Consider the following 18,683-nt stretch of genomic DNA (forward strand, 5'->3'; position numbering starts at 1 on the left):
CTAGGAATCTCTTGGTATCCCGAGGATCTCTTGGTATCCTCAATATATGTTTGGGATCTCTCGGTATCCCGAGGATCTCTTTGTATCCTCAATATATGCTAGGGATCTCTTGGTATCTCGAGGATCTCTTGGTATCCTCAATATACATGCCAGGAATCTCTTGGTATCCCGCACTCAGTTCAGATCATAAATACGTACAGGGGATCTCCTGAGATGCCGTCCTGCAGTCCCAAAGTAAAAACACACAGTAGCAACACAAGAATACCCAATTAAGCTAAATATCATACTAAGTAAACAGTTAATTCTAGCCTAACATGCTTCATGTAATGCAATTAAGGCAGTTTAAGCAAATAGGCAATTAAGTCAACTAAACATGCATTTTTAAACTAGCAACAGGCTAAATTCACAAGTAGAATAAAACAGGAAAAAGAACTCAATTGAAATGCTTAAGGAAAAAAACCAGATTTTCAACAATTAGCTCAAGTACGCGCTCGTCACCTTACATACAAGGCATTTCAATTATCAAATATATCATATCCTAAGGGGAAGGTCCCCCACACAACGTTAGATAAGCCACTTACCTCGAACCAGCTCAAAATCAACCCGACACCACGTCTTTGCCACGAGTACTCGACTCCAAATGGCCCAAATCTATTCAATTCAATTGCATAATGTAAATAACACTTCAAGTAACTGATTCTACAATTAAAGTCTAAGCTAATACACAAAATTATGTAAAATGATCAAAATGCCCCTCGGGCCCACATCTTGAAATTGGGTGAAATTTAAATTTTCAGAAACCTCGTACTCTCACGAGTCTATATATAACAAGAACACTGAAATTGGAGTCCAAATGACCCCTCAAATCCTCATTTAAAGGTCTTTTAAACTCAAGCCCTAAATACCCATTCTTCCCAAATTTTTCACCACTAATTAGGTCTTTAATCACATAAAAGCGAGTTATGAAGTCAAGGATGTTACCTCCAAGTGATTTCCCTTTGTTTTCCTCAAAAATCTTTCTCAAAAGCTTCAAACCCGGATGAAAATAGTGAAAGAATAGCTCAAATTCGCGAAGGCAACTATTTATATGTTCTGGCCCAGGCATTTTTGCATCTGCGGCCCAATTTCCGTTTCTGCGGTACCACATTTGCAGTCCTTGAACCGCATCCGCGGTTTTTCACTTAAGTCCCAATTTTCTCTTCCGCGATCCCTTTTTCTGCATCTGCGACCCCTAAGCCGCTTTTGCGGTTCCAGCCTCCCCAGGCCCTTTCCACTTCTGCTCTCTTTTCCCCCATATCTGCGGCATCGCACCTGCGGTCCCCAATCCGCAGGTGCGGAAAGACCAGAAGCAGAAAATCTGAAGCTTCCTCAAAAATTCCAAACTCTCCATTAACCATCTGAAATCACCCCGAGGCCCCCGGGACCTCAACTAAAAGCACAAACATCACCTAATACTTTATTCAAACTTGTACCAATCTTCAAAACACTTCAAACAACATCAGATCAACCAAAACACATCAGATTCAAGCCTAAGTTTCTAAAATCTTCCGAATTTCGCTTTTGATCAAAAACCCAACCAAACCACGTCCCAATGACCTGAAATTTTGCACACACATCCCAAATGACACAATGGAACTACTGCAACTTTCAAAATTCCATTCTGACCCTTGGATCAAAATTTCGCTATCTAACCGGAAACTTCAAAAATTCGACTTTCGATATTTCAAGCCTAAATTAGCTACGGACCTCCAAAATACAATCCGAACATGCTCCTGACCCCGAAATCACCCAACGGAGCTAACGGAACCATCGAATTTCCATTCCGAATCCGTCTTTAAACTATTCCAAGTATGGCCAACCTTCCGAAACTTACGCTCTCATTTAGGGACTAAGTGTCCCAAAACTCTCCGAAACTCAAAACCGAACATCCCGACAATCAAAATAGCAGAAATAAACTCGGATAAAGTAGTTAATAGGGGATCAGAGCGTTAATTCTTAAGACGATCGGCCGGGTCGTCACATCCTCCTACACTTAAACATTCGTTCATCCTCGAACGAGCATAGAGACATACTTGAAGTAGTGAAAAGATGTGGGTAACGACTGCGTATATCCTGCTTGGTCTCCTAGGTTGCCTCCTCGATCGGCTGACCCCGCCACTGAACCTTCACTGATGCAATGTTCTTTGACCTCAGCTTTCTGACCTGCCTGTCCAATATTGCCACTTGCTCCTCAACATAAGATAGATCCTAGTCCAACTAAACTGAACTGAAATCCAACACGTATGACGGGTCACCGTGATACCTCCGGAGCATTAAAACATGAAATACCAGATGAACCCCTGCCAAGCTAGGAGGTAAGGCAAGCTCATAAGCAACCTCCCCAACACGCCTCAATATCTCAAAAGGGCCAATTAACCTCGAACTCAACTTCCCTTTCTTCCCAAACCTCATAACGCCCTTTATAGGCGAAACTCAAAGCAGAACCCGCTCTCCAACTATATAGGAAACATTGCGAACCTTCCGGTCCTCATAACTCTTCTGTCTAGACTGGGCTGTACGAAGTCTATCCTGAATCACCTGAACCTTCTCCAAAGCATCCTGAACCAAGTCTGTGCCCAATAGTCTAGCCTCACCCAGCTCAAACCACCCCACCGGAGATCTACACCGCCTACCATATAAAGCCTCATATGGTGCCATCGGAATGCTGGACTAATAGCTGTTTTTGTAAGCAAACTACACCAATGGCAAGAATTGATCCCAAGACCCTCCAACTCAATCACACATGCATGGAGCATATCCTCAAGAATCTGAATAGTGCACTCGGACTGTCCGTCCGTCTGAGGGTGAAATGTTGTACTCAACTCCACCCGAGTACCCAAATCATGCTGAACGGCCCTCCAGAATCTTGATATGAACTGAGTACCTCTATCTAAAATGATGGACACTCAAATACCATGCAGTCGAACAATCTCCCAGATATAAATCTCCTCCAACCGCTCCCAGGAATAAGTAGTACACACAGGAATAAAGTGAACGGACTTGGTCAGCAGATCCACAACCACCCAAATAGCATCAAACTTTCTCAATGTCCGTGTAAGCCCAACTACAAAGTCCATGGTGATCCGCTTCCACTTCCACTCCGGAATCTCTATCTGCTGAGTCAACCCACCTGGTCTCTGGTGCTCATACTTCATCTGCTGACAATTGAGGCACCGAGCTACAAATCCAACTATATCCTTCTTCATCCGCCTCCACTAGTAGTGCTGCCTCAAATCCTAATACATCTTCGTGGCCCCTGGATGAATGGAATACCACGAGCTATGAGCCTCCTCCAGAATCAACTCCCAAAGCCCACCAATATTAGGTACACAAATCTGACCCTACATCCTCAATACCCCATCATCACCAATAGTCACATCTCTTGCATCACCATGCTGAACCTTGTCCTAAAGGACAAGCAAATGAAGGTCATCATACTGCCGCTCCTTGATATGGTCAAATAAGGAAGACTAAGAAACCATGTAAGCTAGAACCTGACTGGGCTCCGAAAGATCGAATATCACAAACTGGCTGGCTAAGGCCTGAATATCCATCGCCATAGGCCTCTCCGATGCTGGTAAATAAGCCAAACTCTCCACCCGGTGACTCAAAGCATCAGCCACCACATTGGCCTTGCCCGGGTGATATAAAATAGTGATGTCATAGTCCTTTAGCAACTGTAACCACCTCATCTGGCGCAAATTTAGATCCTTTTGCTTGAATAAGTGCTGCAAGCTCCGATGGTCAGTATAAATCTCACAAGGAACCTTGTATAAATAATGGCACCAAAGCTTTAGGGCGTGAACAATGACAGCTAACTCAAGGTCGTGAACATGGTAGTTCTTCTCATGTATCTTCAGTTGTCTGGATGCGTTGGTAATCACTCTACCGTCCTGCATCAACACCGCTCCGAGGCCAACCCCCAAGGCATCATAATAGACCGTATAAGACCCCGAACCTGTAGGCAATATCAAAATTGGGGTTATAGTCAAAGCTATCTTAAGCTTCTGAAAGCTCGCCTCACACTCCTCCGTCCATTGGAACGGAGCGCCCTTCTGGGTCAACCTGGTCATAAGGGCTACAATCGATGAAAACCCCTCCATAAAACGACGGTAGTAGCCCGCCAAGCCAAGGAAACTGCGGATCTCGGTAGCTAAGGATAGTCTGGGCTAACTCTGCACGACCTCTATCTTCTTCGGATCCACCTGAATACCCTCAGTTGATACCACGTGGCCTAAGAATGCCACTGAATCCAACCAAAACTCACATTTCGAGAACTTAGCATATAACTTCTTCTCTCTCAAAGTCTGAAGCACAGTCCTCAGGTGCTGCTCATGATCTTCCTGACTCCGGGAATACACCAGAATATCATCAATAAAGACAATGACGAACGAGTCAAGATATGGTTAGAACACACTGTGCATCAAATGCATAAAAGCTGTTGGGGCATTGGTCAGCCCAAATGACATAACAAAGAACTCGTAATGACCATACCGAGTCCTAAAAGCAGTCTTCAGGATATCTGGCTCCCGAATCTTCAACTGATGGTAACCTGAGCGCAAGTCAATCTTAGAAAACACCAGTGCACCCTGAAGCTGGTCAAACAGATCATCAATACGTGGCAAAGGATAACGGTTCTTAACTGTAACTTTGTTCAACTAGCGATAATCAATACAGATACGCATAGAACCATCCTTTTTTCTTCACAAACAAGATAAGAGCACCCGAAGGTGATACACTGGGCCGAATAAAACCCTTATCAAGCAATTCCTGTAATTGATCCTTCAACTCAGGAGGAGCCATACGATATGGAGGAATAGAAATGGGCTGAGTGCCCGGCAACAGATCAATGCCAAAATCAATATCTTTATCAGGCGGCATGCCTGGAAGATCAACTGGAAACACATCGGGAAAATCCCGTACTACTAGAACTGAATCAACTAAAAGGGTATCAATACTAACATCTCTCACATAAGCTAAATACGCGCCATACCCCTTCTCAACCATACGCTGAGCTTTAAGAAAAGAAATAACTCTACTAGGAGTGTGATCTAAAGTACCCCTCCACTCAACACGCGATACACCCAGTATAGCCAGCATCACAATTTTGGCGTGATAATCAAGAATAGCATAATGGGGCGACAACCAGTCCATGCCTAAGATAATGTCAAAATCTACCATGTTGAGCAACAATAGATCAGCTTTGGTCTCAAAACCACTAAAAGAAACCAAACACGACCGATAAACGTGATCTACAATAAGAGAATCTCTCATAAGAGTAGAAATATAAATAGGGGAACTCAAAGAATCCCGAGATACACCCAAATGCAGAGCAAAATAAGAAGACACGTAAGCGTAAGTAGAGCCTGGATCGAATAGAACTGATGCATCTCTGTGGGAAACCAATATAATACTTGTGATTACAGAATCGGAGGCAACAACCTCGGTACGGGTAGGAAGGGCATAGTATCTGGCCTGGCCTCCCCCTCTAGGGCGACCTCTACCTCCCTGACCTCCACCTCTAGCTGGCTGAGTAGGTGGGGTAGCAACTGGAGCTGTAATCATAGCCTGTGAACTCTGTGGGGCACGCTGTGGCTGAGAAGTCTATAGAGGTGCACTCCTCCCAAGTCTAGGGCAATCCCTCACCACGTGGCGTGTGTCACCACACTCAAAACAAGCTCTAGGAGGATGTGGCGGTTGTGACTAGCTCATACCAGGTCGTTTGGATAGACCTCAGAAAGCACCTTGCGTAGGAGGCGCGTTAGAAACCGAAGGTGCATAATAAGGCTCTTGAGGCCTAGGAGGAGCTGGAGAACTACTGGCTGCTGGAATAGCTGAATGAACAAGATGAGTCATATAACCCCTACCATGACGACCTGCAGCTGGGGTACGGGCACTAGAATAATGGCCCGACTCTCGAGACCTCTTGGCCTCCCTCTCATCTCTCTCTCTCTAGCATGCATACCCTCAATCCTCCTAGCAATGCTCACCACCTCCTGATAAGAAATATCCATCTCCAACTCACCAGCCATGATAGACCTGATGTTGGGAATAAGGCCCTCAATAAACCGGCAAACTCTCTCGCGAACAGTAGAAACCAAGGCTAGTGCATGCCTAGCCAAACTAGTGTAATAGACAGCATACTCTGAGACAGTCATAGCACCCTAGCGCAAATGCTCAAACTTCGCACGCCATGCGTCCCTAAGGCTTTGAGGAACATACTCTCTCAGGAGCAGATCTGAAAACTGAGTCCAAGTCAGTGAAGCAGCCTCATCCTGACTGTCTAACTCATAGGTGCTCCACCACTCATAGGCGGCTCCTCGAAGCTGGAAGGTAGTGAAGGAAACTCCGCTCGATCCTGATATACCCATGGTACGGAGAATGCGGTAGCTCTCATCTAGAAATCCCAGAGCATCCTCCGATGCTAGACCGCTGAATACAGGAGGCTTGTACTTCTTGAACCTCTCAAGCCTCAACTACTCCTCCTCAGAAATCGCTGCCCTGTCCTCAGGCTGAATTGGCACTGCAGGCGGTCCATGAATAATCTCAGGGACCTGCTCAACTTGCAGTCGCTGCTCAGGAGTGCGGGCGGCGGGAGTTTGTGCTCCTCCCCCGGCCCGAGATGTGGCTGCAGCAAGGGGAAGTAACCCTGCCTGAGCCAAGGTGGTGTACATGCTCATGAACTGTGCCAAAGTCTCTTGAAGGGCTGGAGTAGTAGTAGCAATAGGCATATCAAGTTCCTGGACTCCAACTAGAACTGTGGGTGGTACCTCGGCGGTAGCTCGCACAAGTGCTCTAGCTGCACCACGTGCGCGTCCTCGGACTCTAACCCGGCCCCGGCCTCTGACGGATGCAGTAGGGGGCGCGGGTGCCTGATCATCTCGGGTAGCACGTGTCCTCACCATTTGTGAGAGAATAGAAGACAGAAGTTTAGAATTGTGATGTCAAAATATCGCACGACAAGGAGTCAAATGAAATGGAAATTTTCCTAACAGTTACATAGTCTCTCGTAGATAAGTACAGACGTCTCTGTACCGATCAGCGAGACTCTAATAAACCGACTTGTGATCCATGACTCCTATGAACTTAGAGCTCTTATACCAACTTGTCACGACCCCGGTTCACCCTCCGTGAACCATCGTGACGGCACCTAGTCTCTAAGACTAGGTAAGCCTAAACTGCGGAAGTAAAACAATTTAAAACAGGAATAAAGTAATAATAGTGTTTAAATATGCCACTCGGCATACACTATGTTTAACTCTCAATACCAATATAAATCCAAGACTCGAAAACCCACGAATCACAAGTTAAGATCAATACTAGATAGCTCTAACTCCGGAATGTCTAATAAGAATAGAAAAAAAATACAGAAGGGCTAAATACTAAAAGCAGGAATAGAAAGGGACTTCTCGGTCTGCGGGCACGACAGATGTACCTCGAAGTCTCTAGAGAAGTCGCCTCCTCAAGGATGATAGGCCTGAGTAGCGGTACCTGGATCTGCACATGAAAAAATATGCACAGAAGAGGCATAAGTACACCACAACGGTACTTAGTAAGTGCCAAGCCTAACCTCGGTTGGGTAGTCACAAGGAAGGTCAGAGACCTACTGAGACTAAATAAATATAAAGATGACAGGATAAGATAAGCAGTACAATTGAGAATCTACAGTAAGAATCTACACAGGATAATAAGAGTACAATAACGGGAACAGAGATGAAGGCAAACCACAAGGAAGTACCCCTCATAATAAGGATGATAACCGGGGATCTTTTGGTATCCCGAGGATCTCTTGGAATCCTCAATATATGCTAGGGATCTCTTGGTATCCTCAATATATGCTAGGGATCTCTCGGTATCCCGAGGATCTCTTGGTATCCTCAATATATGCTAAGAATCTTTTGGTATCCCGAGGATCTCTTGGTATCCTCAATACACGTGTCAGAGATCTCTTGGTATCCCGCACCTCAGTTCAGATCATAAATACGTATAGGGGATCTCCCGGGATGCCGTCCCATAGTCACAAAGTAAAAAAACATAGCAACAACACAAGAGTACCCAATTAAGCTAAATATCGTACCAAGTAAACAGTTAATTCTGGCCTAACATTCTTCAAGTAATGCAATTAAGTCGGTTTAAGAAAATAGGCAATTAAGTCAACTAAACATGTTTTTCTAAACTAGCAATAGGCTAAATTCACAAGTAGAATAAAACAAGAAAAAGAACTAAATTGAAATACTTAAGAAAAAATCGGATTTTCAACAATTAGCTCAAGTACGCGCTCATCACTTCACGTACAAGGCATTTCAATTATCAAATATATCATATCCTAAGGGGAAGGTCCCCCACACAAGGTTAGACAAGCCACTTACCTCGAACCAGCTCAAAATCAACCCTACACCACGTCTTTGCCACGAGTACTCGACTCTAAATGGCCCAAATCTATTCAATTCAATTGCATAATGTAAATAACACTTCAAGTAACTGATTCTACAATTAAAGTCTACGCTAATACGCAAAATTATGTGAAATGACCAAAATGCCCCTCGGGCCCACGTCTCGGAATCAAGTGAAATTTATATTTTAAGAAACTTTGTACTCTCACGAGTCTATACATAATAAGAACACTGAAATCAGAGTCCAAATGGCTCCTCAAATCCTCATTTAAATGTCTCTTAAACTCAAGCCCTAAATACCCATTCTTCCCAAATTTTTCACCACTAATTAGGTCTTTAATCACATAAAAACGAGTTATGAAGTCAAGGATGTTACCTCCAAGTTATTCCCTTTTATTTTTCTCGAAATTCTTTCTCAAAAGCTTCAAACCCGGATGAAAATGGTGAAAGAATAGCTCAAATTCGCAAAGACAACTATTTATATGTTTTGGCCCAGGCATTTTCGCATCTGCGGCCCAATTTCCACTTGTGTGGTATCGTATTTGCGGTCCTTGAACCGCATCTGCGGTTTTTCACTTAAGTCCTAATTTTCGCTTCTGCAATCCCTTTTTCCGCATCTGCGACATCGCAGATGCGACCCCTAAGCCGCTTCTGCGGTTCCAGGCTCCCCAGGCCCTTTCCACTTCTGCGCTCCTTTCCCCTGCATCTGCTGCATCGCATATGCGGTCTCCAATCCGCAGGTGCGGAAAAGCAAAAAATCTGAAGCCTCCTCAAAAATTCCAAACTCTCCGTTAACCATCCGAAATCACCCCGAGGCCCCCGGGACCTCAACCAAAAGCACAAACATCACCTAATACTTTATTCAAACTTGTACCAATCTTCAAAACACTTCAAACAATATCAAATCAACCAAAACACATCGGACTCAAGCCTAAGTTTCTAAAATCTTCCGAATTTCGCTTTTGATCAAAAACCCGACTAAACCACGTCCGAATGACCTGAAATTTTGCACACACATCCCAAATGACACAACGGAACTATTGCAACTCTCGGAATTCCATTTCGACCCTCGGATCGAAATCTCGCTATCGAACCAAAAACTTCAAAAATTCAACCTTCAGCATTTCAAGCCTAAATTAGCTACGGACCTCCAAAACACAATCCGAACACGCTCTTGACCCCGAAATCACTCAACGGAGCTAACAGAACCATCAGATTTTCATTCCGAAGCCGTCTTCGCATTGTTCCGACTACAGCCAACCTTCTAACATTAAGCTCTCATTTAGGGACTAAGTGTCCCAAAACTCTCCGAAACTCAAAACCGAATATCCTGGCGATCAAAATAGCAGAAATAATCTCGGGAAAATAGTTAATAGGGGATCGGAGCATTAATTCTTAAGACGACCGGCCAAGTCGTCACAGTTTAAGCTCTATGTTGTCATGAATTATAACTGACCAAATCAAGACCTTGGCCAGGGCGATTGCATGAAAGAAGAAAAGAGTTTTTTAGGTCATTCCATGGTCGATTATATTTTACATGAACACATAGTTGGTTGCCTATTAGGATTTGACAGTTGAACCATATCCTAGGGTGGCCCAGAGCTATAAGGACAGAAGGAATTAATATATTATTTTTCTATAGGTTCTTGAGAGTAAATTGTATACTTCATGCTATCCGGTCGTTAAGGAGTGTTGCTAGACGCCACCCTTGATTAGTATATTGATGTGATCAATTTACTACCGGCTTAGTATTGAACCTATGGGGTCGCACACTAACGAGTGTTCTGATCTTTGCTAAAGGATTAATTACTTTATTATTTGATAATTAAATTAAAGAATTTAATTAGTCAAATAAATTTAGTTATTAGTCCAAATAAAATATTATTATATTCTTTGCTAGCACAGAGGATATAATCAATAATGTGGACAAATTGAAATTTTCTATTTGGAATAGAAAATTGAAATGATATCTCTTAGTTAAAAAATATATATAGGTGGTATATATAATATATTGATATTGATCTATATAAAGGTTATATATAATATTCGTTTATTCATATAATCCAATTTGAATGGTTTCAAAGGGACGTGAAAGTCAATTTTGGATTAACAAACGTGTAGCTATCACAATTGAACTAATTAGTATGGGATTGGATTCTTTTTCCAAAAAGGAGGCTTCTGAGAAGTTCAATTTGAATGAACTTTGAAAGACAAAAAGTAGCCACAATTTTTGAAGCCTCTGTCTTGGACTTACCTATTAGAAAAATATTTTCATTTTATATATATACACACATACTTGTGAACAATGAGAAGTAGTTAGAGTGAAAAATCACAAGTTGCATGCACCGTACGAAATTCTAAGAGAAATACGTTCTTGACAAGAAAATAGTTTTCTTTGTTCTTCCTTGCTGAAATTTTTTAGAAAATTTTCAGTGCATAATTTCGTTCAATTTGTTCACGGGTTTCATTGATCAAAGATTTGATAGCAAGGATTGATCTCGGTGTAGATACGCATAGGATCTTCGCACTCTCGAAGAAATTTTGAAACAAGATTCTCTTCACCTGGTATGTCTTAGATCCGATCTTTGATATGTAAATAAATTTTAAACACGAAAAGTTCTACCGAGGATTGTTATTATCTTCCGCTGCGTGTTATGAACACCTATATGCAATCCAACATGCGTTGCATTTTGGAAAATTTAACCAAAAGCGAATGGAACTTCGTTTAAAAAGGAAGTTTAAGTTATATATTGTTGGTGTAAAAAAAATCACTTAAGGAATATCTAAAAGTAAGTCTCCTTAAAATTTAAGATTTATAATTTTTGAAAAATAAATCAGAGTAGGAGGTAAAAGTGACCTAATGTTGTAAAAATTTCTTATACAGAATGTGTATATTACTCAAAAAGAAGAAACAAGAAAATATTATTGGCTAAAATGAGTTGTCAAGGACCCCGGTTGTTCAACCGTTTAATTTACATAATGCCTTAAACTATCAGTCAATACATGAGATGTGAATTAGAACAACTGTCGAGATTATTTTTCAGAATAAATGGCATGAAAGTATCAATACCCTTATTGTAAAAAATAATTAAAAATTGTTGATTCTACGAACTGAAAATAGAGAGCATGAAAGCAACAACTTATTTTCATTTCTTCGAATATCATGGTGTCCGGGTCAATTCGTATATATTTCGACTATTTTACTATGTACATGCATGTGCCCTCTCACTATATATAGTCTACCGAGGTTTAGGTAGATGAAAAGTATATACTTTATCCCGACTTTCTATTTTTATGTTTTTAGTTTTAATTTGATTCTATTGACGATATGAACATTGATTTTCCATGATCTTTATCTTTGCTTCCTTCGACTATTACACCACAATCATGGTGCAGAACAAAAAGAAAATATAAAGGTACCCGATGGAATAGTCAAGTTACGCATAATAGAATCAAATTAAAGGCTGTGGATTCGACGATTGGATTCGATCCAAGAATTGAGACATCGAAGGCTGTGGTGTGGATCTCATTCCCAGATCTTCCACCAAATTATTTTTCTAAGAAATCTTTGATGTCAATTGCATCTGTAGTTGGAAAACCTCTTGCTATTGATAAGGCGACGAAAGATCGAACAAGGCCAAGCGCTGCGAGGGTTAAAGTTTTGTTGGATCTGCTGGATAAGCATCCCAAAAAAGTAAAGATTTCAGTCGTCGAAAAACTTTCTGGAAAATTTAATGATTTCAGTCAAAAGGTTATATATGATTACCTTCCAATGTACTGTACATGTTGTAAGCACCAAGGGCATGATGAAATTTCATGTCGCGCAATGAAAGGAAGAAATAAAAATGCAAAGGAAAATACAGAGCAAAATAGTCGAACTGATTTGGATGAGAATTGTGTTGAACAGCTTCAGGGTGATGCAAGGCAATTATTGAATGCAATAAGAGATGCCAATCAGCTGGAAGATAATGACAATGTGACTAAAATGCAGGGAATGGTCGATGACACTTCACATACTCAGAATAAGTCTAAAGGTAAGGCTAATGCTACAGGAACTCTGGCGATCTTCACAGGTCAAAAGCCTACTGGACATGTAGGAGGACAATGGAAAGAGGTGAAGGATAAGCGCGTGAAGCCTGTCAATAATGAGAATTGTGTTCAAACAAAAACAGGACATGAGACTATGGCATTGAGTGCTGCAACCAAGGAGAATCAGATGATAAATGTTTTGGCATTGGTGGAGATCGAAGATGAGCAGGCAGACCATGTCCAGATTCGGAATAGCTTTGCAGTTTTAGGAATGGAAAAACCTGATGACAATGAAGGAAATAATCTGATGTTGATAGGGGAAACCTCTGCTGCCAAAAACAGAGCTAACATGGAACCAAATGGCAATGTGACTGCAACTGCAGATGCTATTACTCAACTTCCAAAATATGATGCTCGTACAAAACAATTTTCAAAAGATACAAACCAGTTAAATCCAAATGTTATGGCTTTTAATCTTTCTGCTAAAGAGAATGAGCATCAAAAGCATACAAAACAAGAGTCCACAGCACAATGGGCTAATAAGATTTTCGGAAGCAAGTTAGTTACCACTAATCACTCGTGTCAGGACATCCCATCTCAAGATACATATGGATCATCGGAACAAGTGAATGAGAAGGACAAACTAGCTTTGACTAGTGGCAAACTTTGGGAGGATAAAGCTGAGGAGGATTCTAAAGAAGGAGAAATTCCAAAAGGAATAAATGAAGAAGCTGAAGCTGATCAGGAGGTCATAGAGGAGGAAGATCAAAGTGTAAATGATAATGCAGCTGTTGTAGCGGAACATACTCGAGATCCAAACAGAGCAAATACTCTGTTTCAAAACAGAGAAAAGGTCAAAAACATACCAGAGGAGGAAAATAATGCTGCAGACTGCAGTGAAGCCAGGAAACAACCAGCTACAACAAATACAGGCACATCAATGCACTTGGACAAAAATGATAAATTGGATGGATTAAAATGCAACGCTGAAGGGGAACAAGGGATGAGTAAAAAAAATGACAATCAAAAAGAGGTTGGTCATAACAGTAGGGTGAGGATACTCAAGTATAATGATACCAAAGATGTAATGACTCGTTGTCCCTCTCATGAATTGGCAAGACCAATTATGAATCAAGAAAAAGAAGATGAAAATATTCTGGGAAATGGAAGAGATTTAGATGAGAAATCCACAACTCAAAACTTCATCAACGTGGCAAGAAAAGGTGATATCTCTCCAACTCATATAACCAAAGTTAAATCTGCTGCAAAAGAAAAAAAAAGGAAAGATTAACAGAAACAATTCTGGCATGCCTACTGCTGGGATCCAAACTCGACGAGGTTGTTCTAAATCAAATAATTGTTAATGGATGCAATTATTTAGAATATTAGATCCGTCAATATGTAGCGAGCCTTTGAGAGGCTCGTAAAAATGCATAGACAACATAATTTCGATTTTGTTGGTCTCATGGAACCAATGCAGGATGGTTCAAAGCTGGAATTATACAGAAGACAGATAGGTTTTTCTCAAGCATTTTCTAACATTTCAAATAAGGTGTGGGCTTTCATTGACGAACTGTACGACGTCACAATTCTATATGACATGGAGCAGCAGCTGACATTACAAATGACTCATACAGAAACACGCATTGTCCAAAATGTTACTTTGGTCTATTCCAAGTGTGATGCAATAGAAAGAATAGAGCTTTGGGATTCATTATATGCAATGGCAGCAAATATGGATGTTCCTTGTCTTGTTGGAGGTGACTTCAATGTCATATGGGATGATGAGGAGAAGTTTGGGGGACGTCCAGTGACTTTGAATGAAGTCGACGATTTCCGACATTGCATGAACACATGTAATCTATTTGATTTGGGATTCAAGGGAAGTATATATACTTGGTGGAATGGAAGAGCGTAGGAAGATTGCATTTTCAAGAGACTTGACAGATGTGTGGCTAACATTGAATTTCAACAAATGTTCCTGGAATAGAAGTCACTCATCTTCCAAAAACTGGATCCGACCATTGTCCCATGGCGCTAAAATGTAATCTTGAATCGACTGTGATAAAGAAATCCTTCAGATTTCTTAATTTTTGGACAAAACATCCGACGTTTAAAGATGTGGTAAATGAAAATTGGAACGCAGATTTTGAAGCAAATCCTTTCACTTTATTCAACCACAAAATGAAAAAAGTAAAAAAAGGACTGTCACAATGGAGCAAGTCGACATATGGAGATATTTTCATGAAGATATCTAGTTTGGAAGAGGTCGTTAAGGTTCATGAGGCTCAATTTGAAATAAATCCAACTCGGGCAAATAGGGAAAGACTGTGTAAAGTTCAAGCACAACTTATCAAATTTCTTGCTCTTGAGGAACAATTTTGGAAACAAAAGGCAGGGATGGCATGGTTCAAAGATGGAGATAGAAATACTAAATTCTTACACGCTCAAGTCAACGACAGAAGGAAGAGATTGCAACTACGAGGGATTCAAAACAGCGATGGAATCTGGATAGATGACAATACTCTAATCGCAGAAGAAGTAGTTCATTTCTTTAAAGAACAGTTCCATGAAGAAAGATGCCCATCTGATTTTGAAATTATAGGTCATGTTCCAAAATTAGTAGGAACGGAGCAGAACATTCAGCTGATGAAGCAGCCCACAAAAGATGAGGTCCAACAGGCTACGATGGGGTTAAATGGAGAAAGCGCAGCTGGCCCGGATGGTTTCACAGGAGCTTTTTTTCATTCATGTTGGGATATCATTGGTGATGATGTCTTTAACATGGTCAAGAGTTTCTTCAATGGTCATGAACTACCAAGATATGTTACACATACAAATATAGTTCTATTACCAAAGAAGAAAGATGTGCAAACATTTTCAGATCTACGTCCAATAAGCCTGAGCAATTTCATCAACAAAGTTATTTCAAGGGTCATCCACGAGAGGCTAGTTAGTCTACTACCTACTCTTATTTCTGACGAACAAGCGAGGTTTGTAAAGGGTCGAAACATAGTTCAAAATGTGCTCCTCACTCAAGAGATAATCACTAATATTAGACTGAGATCGAAGCCCGGACCAAACGTAGTGATTAAACTAGATATGACGAAAGCCTATGATCGTCTTTCTTGGTTATTCCTCACTAAAGTCCTGAGGCAGATGGGTTTCTGTAAAACATTTATTGGCTTGGTATATGGAATTGTGTCTAACAATTGGTACACCGTTCTTATCAATGGTCAGCCACATGGATTTTTCAAGTCTACTAGGGGCGTCAAGCAAGGAGACCCTCTATCACCAACCCTCTTCATACTTGCAGCTGAGGCGTTTTCAAGGGCGTTAAATGATTTGCACCTTAATTTATACTTCTGTGGTTTTGGAATGCCAAAGTGGAGTCCAAAAATAAACCATCTAGCATACGCCGACGACACTATAATTTTTTCTTCTTCAAATGCTAAGTCGTTGCAGCTGCTAGTTGGGATTTTGGCAGCATATGAAAGAGCTTCTGGACAACTCATTAATAAGTCCAAATCAGCAGTCTACATGCATGATTCTTCACCTGAAGATGTTGTAAATAAGGTTCAAAGAATCACGGGTATTTGCAAGCAGGAATTCCCTTTCATATACCTTGGATGCCCAATTTTCTACACTCGAAGGAAAATGGAATACTATGATGGTTTGATCAATAAAGTCATGGACAAATTGCAAGCATGGAAAGAAAAATTATTATCGATTGGTGGTAGGGCGATTTTAATCAAACATGTCCTACAAAGCATGCCTATCCATCTCTTATCGGCAATGAATCCACCTTCATTTGTCATTAATAAGCTACACAAGATATTAGCACAATTCTTCTGGAGTAGCTCTATTGGTGGAAAAAGTAGGCACTGGGCATCATGGAGCACTCTATGTCGACCTTATGAAGAAGGAGGAGCAGGTTTTCGATCTCTACACGATGTTGCAAAAGCTCTTTTTGTAAGCTCTGGTGGAACTTCAGGACAAAACTAACTTTATGGAGCTTTTTCATGTCCCAAAAATACTGCAAAAAATTAAATCCTATTATAGTACCTTGGAAAAAAGGTTCGCATGTTTGGAGACGAATGCTAGAATGTCGGGACATTATAGAACATCAAATTAGGTGGCATCTGAAAATGGGATCTTCGCTTTTTTGGTTTGTCAACTGGACTAGATTGGGAGCATTATACTTGAACACACCTGATGACTTTTACATTGATGAATCAGTTAACAATGTTACTGATGTTATGCATACAGGAGCTTGGGATGCAGACAAGTTAACCAATATTCTGCCTGAGGAATATGCAGCACACATTATCGACAATATCAAACCACCAGGGGAGCACCAATTGCTTGACATACCTTACTGGTGCCTTGAGACTGGAGGTAATTTTTCAGTGAAATCAGCGTGGGAGTATTTAAGGCAGAGAAAAGACACGGGGACAACATACATAAAGATGTGGGTAAAGGGTTTACCATTCAAGATATCTTTCTTTATGTGGAAAGTATGGAAAGCAAAACTACCCCTAGACGACCATATGAAGAAAATGGGATACGCAATGCCTTCTCGATGCTGGTGTTGTGTGCAACCAGGAGAAGAAACGTTACAACATCTTTTCTTTACATCGTTTGCTGTGAAAAAAGTGTGGTCATACTTCCTAATGCATGCTGGAATTAAAATAGAGGGACTGTCTATGCACCAGGCAATTGTGAAGTGTTGGACACTTAGAGTAATATCAAGATTGCAGACAATTTTTCAAGCACTTCCTGCCATCATTATGTGGGAGCTGTGGAGGAGAAGAAACAGTTACAAACATGGGGAAGAAGTGACGATTAGAAGGGTGATTTATCATGTGTCCACAACCATTCAATCGCTTGTTAGATTGAGGAAACCTGCAGTGGCTAACATTCCTCAGAACTGGCCAGACATCCTGCAAATCATGGAACAGTACACGCCTAAATTGAAGATTACTAAAGTCTTATAGGAATTGCCAACACAAGGATGGATTAAAGTTAATTGCGATGGGGCATCGAGGGGAAATCCGGGCAGGAGCTCAATTGGATATGCACTTCGAGATGATGAAGGGCAATATAAAGTATGCTTGTGGAAAGTTGATACATGACACAACAAACAATGAGGCAGAGGCATTGGCAATTTTGGAAGCTCTAAAATGCTGTGAGGAGAAAGGATTCAACAGAGTTATTTTGCAAACTGATTCGCTACTCTTGAAGAATGCTATAGAAGGATTGTGGAATGTTCCTTGGGTCATTGCAGAATATGTAGAAGATATTGCAAAGGTCATGTCAACAATTCATGTGAATCTGTCACATATCTTGAGAGAAGGGAATTGCTTGGCAGACCATCTGGCGAATCAAGCACTTGACATGGGCAATGTCAAAGCACATAGTTTTCAGGAACTGGATACAAAAGGCAGGAGAATTGTCAATAATGACAAATTACAATGCCCATATCTAAGGGTGAAAGTTGCGAGACAATAAGGATGAGCAAGACAAAGGAGATGGGGACTGCTGAAAGATTACAATTTTACAATAACTCAGATTTCTTTTTTGCAGGAACGGTTTTTATACCATACTTGTGGTTTGGAATTCAAAGGGGAATTTTACCAAATAATGTTCATTCGGTCAGAGCAAAAATTACAATAAGCTCGCACAGTTTGGCTCGTGAGCAGGAAGGATGTCAGCTCGTGCGCAAACTGGAAGTAAACATATACTTGACAAGGCCAATGGACAGGTGTGCTGCCAAAAATTCACAACAAATACACAATACGACTCCCAGTACAAACATCGAGTCATTGATACAAGAAAATGGACGACAGATCTATGCATACACAGATAATGTTTGGGGCAGAACTGAACAAGAATTTTTGATTACATTTGTGGACCATCTCATGATGCCATTTCCAGAACTGTGGGAACAAGGTAGTGGCTCAAATCTGGGATTCGATTCCTACTCTAATTTACACGACCAATGCAGCAAAACGAGTAGAACCAATCGTACACAAAAAATCTGGTACAACAATATACCAGCGACAACACAGTGCTTGTATGGCAATAAAAAGGGATGCTCATTTCCCTCATATGACAAGTCTGGGCGGCTGCATTCATGTGAAGGAAGCAACAAAAGCAGACGCTGGGACATTCAAAGAACAGGCAATATTCATGTTCGAATCCTTATGGAGGAGAACATGA

At 41.1% G+C, this 18,683-nt stretch overlaps 3 protein-coding genes across 3 annotated transcripts; all 3 read left to right on the forward strand.

Annotated features, from left to right (window-relative positions):
- Positions 1 to 13,890: 13,890 nt before the first annotated feature.
- On the forward strand, positions 13,891 to 14,379 carry LOC142174877 (uncharacterized). Its single transcript, XM_075241265.1, has one exon. The coding sequence runs from the start codon at positions 13,891 to 13,893 to the stop codon at positions 14,377 to 14,379; it is 489 nt and encodes a 162-aa protein (XP_075097366.1).
- A 2,230-nt stretch (positions 14,380 to 16,609) lies between these two features.
- LOC142174878 (uncharacterized) lies at positions 16,610 to 17,458 on the forward strand. Its single transcript, XM_075241266.1, has one exon. It carries the CDS (start codon positions 16,610 to 16,612, stop codon positions 17,456 to 17,458), a length of 849 nt encoding a protein of 282 aa, XP_075097367.1.
- Positions 17,459 to 17,495: 37 nt separating this feature from the next.
- LOC142174879 (uncharacterized) lies at positions 17,496 to 17,972 on the forward strand. The gene has a single exon (XM_075241267.1). The coding sequence runs from the start codon at positions 17,496 to 17,498 to the stop codon at positions 17,970 to 17,972; it is 477 nt and encodes a 158-aa protein (XP_075097368.1).
- Positions 17,973 to 18,683: the final 711 nt, after the last annotated feature.

The sequence above is a fragment of the Nicotiana tabacum genome, chromosome 20, assembly GCF_000715075.1.
Source record: "Nicotiana tabacum cultivar K326 chromosome 20, ASM71507v2, whole genome shotgun sequence".
Taxonomy (NCBI): Eukaryota; Viridiplantae; Streptophyta; class Magnoliopsida; order Solanales; family Solanaceae; genus Nicotiana; species Nicotiana tabacum.